The following is a 7,235-nucleotide window of genomic DNA, read 5'->3' as shown; positions in this document are numbered from 1 at the left end:
TTATTTGAATGGGTGTTTTTTTTGCAGGAAACCACCAAAAATGGCAAAAAAAATATCATGAGTCATGGTCATGTGACCACAGAATGCTGCAACCAGTCATAAAGCTGACCCACCAAGCCAGGTATGTTTTATGGGCCATAAAGCACCCATTCCATGGTCATCGTAACTTCAAGCAGTTGTAAAATGACCCATCTTTAAGCAAGGATCACCCGTATCCAAGACATCAAGAAAAGAAAAAAAAAATAGACAGGTCCATATAAATGGTATGCCATTACATTTAATCAAGGTTTTAAAAGAGGGAGTATTGTAGATTGAGGCTTTCCTTTCCACCATAGAATGAGGGCAGCATCTTCACTAGACTGACTATTACTATCTAAATTCAGTCAAAATTCAGCAAAACTTTCCATAGATGGGGGAGGGAAAGGGTCTATGACAGAGGAAGATTTGTTGCTGCATGTTTAAGAAAGAAGCTAAATTCATCACAATGACAGGGCAGAGTGTTGGCAGAGATTTGAGCTATTTATTCTTTTAGGAAAATCCTATAAAGAATGACACGAGGAAGCCTCTATCTGCAGTCTTGTTCATCACATTGGTGAGGAGTCTGATAACAGATGTATGCAGTAGCATGATTTAGTGCCGGGAGCTGGACCCTGATGTGTATTAATACAGCAGCAAAGCGGAACAAGCTTCTCTTCATCACTCATCTCTATAAAAGAGGTGGAATCCGAGATGGCCTGATGTTAGGCAGAGCAAGCCCATTTGTTCTGCTGACTGATGGAGCCAGCTCAGGCTGTGTCCTTCACCTCTGTGGGGCACTCAGGTTGCATAAAGGAGTTCACTGAAGCAGGACCTGGTCAACAAGTGCGTTGAGCTCAGCCGGAGATCTACGCTGAAGTAACATCCTTGCCTGTGTAGACTCCCAAACTGAAACCTGGCTCTGAATTCTGATTCATGGCAATCTTTTGCTGAAGATGCAAGAATTCATCAAAAGAAAACTGTATCTACAGTGAAAGAAAATTGCCGTCCACAAGCTAATCAGAGCAACTATCCAATGAACGGTGACTGAAAACCAAGCTGTATAGAGAAAAGAAAAAAGATTGTCCAATAACTAGGGATGCTATCACACAAAATACAGAAGTGTATTTTGCTATCTTGGAATCACAAAGCAATCAATTACACTTTTTTTAAAAAAAGAGAGAGATTCACTTATGACCATAGAAGTCCCAAGAAATCAGAAACCAAAAGAGATCCCCAAGTTAGTTTTCCAGGTAGAGTTTATAAATCCTGCCTTGTCTGTCTTTCTTTCCTTGTACTCTGCTCCGGTGATCTGTAACCGGGTCTCTTTGCAGGGATTTAGTACTGTTTGAATCTTGGCATTACATGCTTTTGGGAGACTAAACTAAATGTGAGGGTTATTAGCCACATTTACTATCCATCCCTCTCTCTTATTCATACACACTACTAACAAATACTGGGTATCAGTAGAAACAAAACAAAAAAAGCAAAGTTTCCTGGTAGAAGACTATATGGAGATCAAAACAATTTACAATATGTGGGGGGGGGAGTTACTAAACGTTACGAACAATATATATAGACAGAGAAACAGAAACACAGAGAGACAGAGAGAATGAGTGAGTGTCAAATGTGGACTTCTTAAAGAATATATAAAGTAACTCCATATTCTCTGTGAGGTCCCTACAACTGAAAATATTTTTTTAATTTACTTTTCACTCTATAAAGATGCTATATAAGGATGTCCACTTTCCCTTTTGATTTTTTCCAGAACCCTTAGTTTGTGTTACCAAATTAAAATTATAATGTCCTTGGATTTTTGAGTTTTTCAATTAGTATTACTAATATTTTATTATTTATCTCTGAAACTTATGCCTCTACTCTAGATTTGATGCATCTGACTAAAGTCTTCAACCAAATTTGTGGAATACACTGTTAACAGGCCTACACTGGAACTGATGACAGTAGGTAAAGACATGGGGCTGCCCTTGAAGAGCATTTGGAAAGTTTAACTGATGTAAAATGCAACTAAAAGGTAATAAATGATGCTGGCTACACAGCACATGTAACACCACTATTCCGTGAGCTGCACTGGCTGCTGGTGTGTTTCCAGGTGCAATTCAAGGTGCTGGTTGCCACCTTTAAAGTGACACCTATATGGCTTGGAACTGGGTTACCTGAAGGACTGTCTTTTCCAAGAGTTTCTACCCATCCAATCTGATCCAATGGATTAGGCATGCTGCAGATTACATCAGTCAAGAGTGTTGACTGGTAGGAACTAGAAGATGGACTTTTTCGGTTAAAGCCCCTGCTTTTTGGAAAATTCTCCCCTTGGAGATTGGAATGGCTCCAACCCTGTTGGCTTTTCATAAAGCTTTAAAAATTTGGCTATGCACCTTAGCCTGGGGCTCAGAATGTGTTAAGGATTCCATTATTTGGCTTTAATATTAGTTGATTAATCATCACAGCTGTTATTTGTGGATGTTTTATTGTTTTAATGTTTTTAAATTGTTTTGTTTTATAATTTTAGAATTATAAGCCTCCCAAAGACACTTGGCTGAGGTAGGCAGCTACAGAAATTGACTGAATGAAGGAATAGATAGATAGATAGACAGACAGACAGACAGACAGACAGACAGACAGACAGACAGACAGACAGACAGACAGACAGACAGACAGACAGACAGACAGACGATTTCATGGACAATCTGCATGGATACTAAGATCTTTATATTCGATCAGATAGTGAATGATAACAATGAGTCTTATAATTTCCTATGTCAAAAGATAAATTCCATTTGTCATCTGACAACGGCTAGCATTACTTACAATTAACATTTATTGACAACTCAATTTGTACCAGCAGAATTTTCAGTCTCAAAGACACCTAAGCTATTAGAATGGGTTGTTAAATCCCACGACACCAAAAAGCTCCCAATCTATATAAATATCTATTATCAACAAATCAGTTTTATACGCAAACTTTAAAGACTGAATGGAATAAGAAACTAGAGACTTTGCCTAAACAATGAAAAGTAGTTTTCACCTCAATACTAAAAACCTCATTAAATCTTAAGAGTATGGCTTATACAACCTCCCAAAATGTTTCACTTACTAGACTCTATTGCATTTGAACAGAAAAGAAATGAGTAAATCATCATGTTGTTAGCAATGCGATTAGAACTAAAGATACTATGTTCTAAGAAAAAATAAGTATCTATAATTATCTAATTTCAAATTGAGTTTAGTCTCCTTTTGAACTACATAATAACTAGATGGAATTTGACAGCCACACAATGGAGAGGGGTTCTCTGTACCCTTGCTGTTGCTGAGATTGTAATCCTTCAACATTAGACATAAAAATGCATGAACTGAAGAACTAATGTTACTTATGTGCCCATAAATATGGATTATACAAGCAATAAAATATTGCACTAAAATACATTTATCTTTTATTGAAATTGTTATGTAAAATAATTCCTATACAGAAGAGGAGCCCCTTATATCTACACTTCATGTTGTTGTATTTTCAATCTTCTTTTTTAATATTTTTCCTTTATTTGATTAAACATAGCAAAACAGGGCAGGGTGAATGGTTGTGAGCAGCTGAATCTTTCCCTGTTTTTTTCTCCAATGCCTGATAATATGAATATTTTCTTTTCTTCCCCAGCCTAATCTACAGTGAATTGGAAAGAAAAAAATTAACTGAACCCAAAAACTTGCTCCTACCTAAGAGGGTACTTAGAATCTCCATCTTATAGGAAATCAGTTGTATAGGAGTTGGCAGTAGCCCCAACACTGTACAATTACTGAAAGCCATGATGGTGCAGTGGTTAGAATGTAGTATTGCAGGCTAACTCTGCCCATAGCCTGGAGTTCAATCCTGAACTGGCTCAAGGTTAACTCAGGCTTCCATCCTTCTGAGGTCAGTAGAATCAGGACCCAGATTGTTGGGGGCAATATACTGACATTTGTAAAGTGCTCAGAGAGTGCTATAAAGCAGGGGTCTGTGGCATGCCAGAAACCATGAAACCAAGCAAAGCCCCATTCGCGGGATGCAGGCAGCATGCGAAACCACGCTCCGTCCAGTCCACGGAAAAACCTCTCTCCACAGAACCAGTCCCTGGTGCCCAAAAGGTTGGGGGCCACTACTGTTAAGCATTCTGGAACAGTGTATAAGTCTAAGTGCTATTGCTTTTGCTACCACCTTTGGTTTATTCGGCCTGCTCCTTGCTGATGCTTCAGAAAGTTATACAAAGATGCCTATCTTGACAAGAATTTGGGCACTAGTGATGGTGACAGACTGCTTTTTTATTGGGGAGGGTTTTCATTGTGGTTGGGGTAGATCTGATTTATGAGGTGCTGGTTTTATGGGGAGTGACAAGATTTTATGATACGCATGATACTGTAAGCCATCTGAGTCATTGTGATTAAATGTTATAAATCTAAGTAATATAAACAAACTTCAGAAGGAAAGGTTTTAGTTCATCTCTCCATAATGTCTTTCTTTCACGTAAGCTATACTCTTTTGATGCAGTTTGGCATGATCAAAATATAATAGCCTCTATCTCATCATTTACTGCTCTAAAAGCAGAAATCTTCAGTTTACATTAAACGTTAGGCATCTGTACTTCTCTTGGATTCCCTTCAGACTCTCTCCCCAGCTCCATTCCTCAGCTGTTTTTGATGGTGATTTGACTTTCACCAGCAGAATGATAAAACTGGATATAACGTGGATACAAATTTAAGTCTATTCTCAACCATGTAAACTCACTGAGAAATTTTGGGCCAGTTGCTCTTTCTCAGCCCCTTGTCCAATTCAACACTATTATACTGACAGTCCTCAGCTTAAGATAAATCACTTAATAACATTCAAGTTAGGACAGCCTTGGAAAAAAATACTTATGACCCATCCCAAAGTTATAACTGTCATACTATCCATAGCCATGAATCTTTTTTTTTAAAAAAATAGGCACCTTGCAAAATAAATTATAGGAGTCTAAAATATGTGGAGGACACCAGATTGGGAAAGACTTGCCTAGATTCCCTTGGGATATCATCATGCTTCCTATACCAAGCACATAAAAACTAGCACTGTACTTTCAAACACAATATAATATTTCCTACTCAGTGTGATGCTCTTCAGTCAAAGTGCCCAAATACTGACATAAAAAAGCAATAAACATCCTGTTTTTCTATATAAAAATCTTTCTATGGAACCACAACTGGTGACTAGACAGGTTAATAATGCAATCTTAAAGGAAAACAAATTTTGTGGGAAGCAACGCCACATTGTGCAATCCAGCTGAATTATGTAGAAGGAGTTAAGTTTGCATACATACAACATCTTTTACCATACAAAATAATTTACTTCCGTCAGTTATAAAACACAACATGCTATGAAGGCTCCAATTACTGCTGACATCTGCGTTTTCATCAGGCACTTCTCAAACATTTGCAAACCAACAGTTACTGTCTAAAGGGCAGTGTCCAATATTATATTTGGCATTTGTGTACAACAAATGAAAAATTTATATAATATTCCCATAAGGTGCCTGCTTTTTAATATGGACAAAAACGGTTGAAAAGACAGATCTCTTAAAGTGTGGATCTTCTCATGAATTTCAAATAATTTCTCCTCCAAAACTGCCACATTCCATTTCACTAACTAATGAAGCAAGTTTTAGCTCTTTACCTGAGGTGGGGCTGGAAAGTGAAGCTGTTGCCATCACCGGTTTGCGTTTTCTCTTGATGTCCCTTGAGCACGGTGGTCCCAGATGTATATTAGTCTGCCTAAAGAATGAATAAACTATACCAATTAGAAAAAGAAGCCAACAAGTATCACACTGATGGTCCTTTAACAGGAAATGCATCAGCCAGATAATTTTTAATTAGCATTTATTGTGCGCTATTTTTAAAATATAACAACAATTCTTTTGATTTGATTGATTTGATTTATACACTGATTCTCTGCTGAGCAGTGAAGCCAGCTAACAAAATTTAAAAAGATTAAAAAAATCAAAAACATAAATCAAAACTAACAATCTAATAGTGCTAACAGTATACAGTATGGTAAAAACCTACAAAAGAAAGGGGACTTGACAGATATTCTACGTATTGAATGAGCAGGAACCAAAAGCAACCTCAGAGGGAACGTTTTCCCTAGCACGCTTCCAAAGATACTATACATTTCCTACTCTGTGAAGAAACTATCAATGAATTTTGTTAGAGAAGAAAAATAGATTAAATATTTATAGTTAAATTATCTGGCTTGGAAAACATTCTTCCACATTTATGGAAAGCTTTGCTAAAGGTAATTTAAGGGGGAAAATGCATAAAATCAAAGAACCCAGAAGACTTACAGTACATGTGTTTAACTATAGATAAAGGGCTAGGACAAGGGTTTCAGAAAGGAAAGAAGAAGAAATAGCCTTCACTAATTTATCTATTATGATCAAACAATAAATAAATGATTGACAGAGTTACAAAGTATTAGAAAGATTAGACCGTTTCCTGATGCAGTTGCCTGACCCATAGGAACTGGCTATAGGGCAACATCATAGACCAATCCATAATAAATGCGGATTTTAAAATTTTGAAAACGTTTACGCCACAATAAAGCAGCACATTCAAGCCCTTTTACTTCAACAGCTGAAGCACCCATTGCCTTGTGTTACAGCTGTGCTCTCTCTTTTTTTTATTAAAAGTTTTAAATAATTTTCCATACAATATCCCACTTCCCTCTCCCCCTCCCCCCCTTCGCTTCCCAGAGCTGGTTACAGGATTATAAAAACAGAATCATAAATTAAATAACATTACCCAAATATACTACAGTCAAATCTCATCCGCATCTACTTTAACTCTACAAAATAGATAAATCTTAACACTTTTCCAGCAAAATAATAATATAATTAAACATTATTACTAAAAATAATATAAATTCATCCACAATAAACTAGCTGTGCTCTCTTTTTAAGCACATTGTACTTAATGTACATAGAGAGTGCAATGAAACTGCTAGATAGAAATCAATTTGTTTCACAAGTGGCTCCCTTACTCCATATATTAAGTTCTATGATGCAAAAGGCAGTGTGCTGAAGTTTTTAATTATGCTCCTTTGTGGTAATATAGAAGCATCTGCCCTATATATTTTCATTGTTAGACGAGATAATTATTATTCATGCCTGGCTTAGTCTTGATATGAAAAAATAAGACAGTACTAT

At 36.8% G+C, this 7,235-nt stretch overlaps 1 protein-coding gene across 1 annotated transcript in view; it reads right to left on the bottom strand.

The window, feature by feature from the left end:
- Positions 1-584: 584 nt before the first annotated feature.
- Positions 585-7,235, bottom strand: part of GPATCH2L (G-patch domain containing 2 like) — a 42,212-nt gene continuing 35,561 nt past the window's right edge. Inside the window, exons 9-10 of the mRNA XM_029283791.1 lie at positions 5,708-5,805; positions 585-706 (exon numbers count right to left, since the gene is read on the bottom strand). Coding sequence (XP_029139624.1) covers positions 585-706; positions 5,708-5,805 — 220 coding nt within the window. The remainder of the gene's footprint in view (positions 707-5,707; positions 5,806-7,235) is intronic.

Source organism: Protobothrops mucrosquamatus, unplaced genomic scaffold, assembly GCF_001527695.2.
Source record: "Protobothrops mucrosquamatus isolate PMUCROS unplaced genomic scaffold, P.Mucros_1.0 scaffold231, whole genome shotgun sequence".
Classification (NCBI taxonomy): Eukaryota; Metazoa; Chordata; class Lepidosauria; order Squamata; family Viperidae; genus Protobothrops; species Protobothrops mucrosquamatus.
The sequence above is the reverse complement of the archived record's forward strand: the minus strand, read 5'-3'. Positions and strand labels throughout refer to the sequence as shown.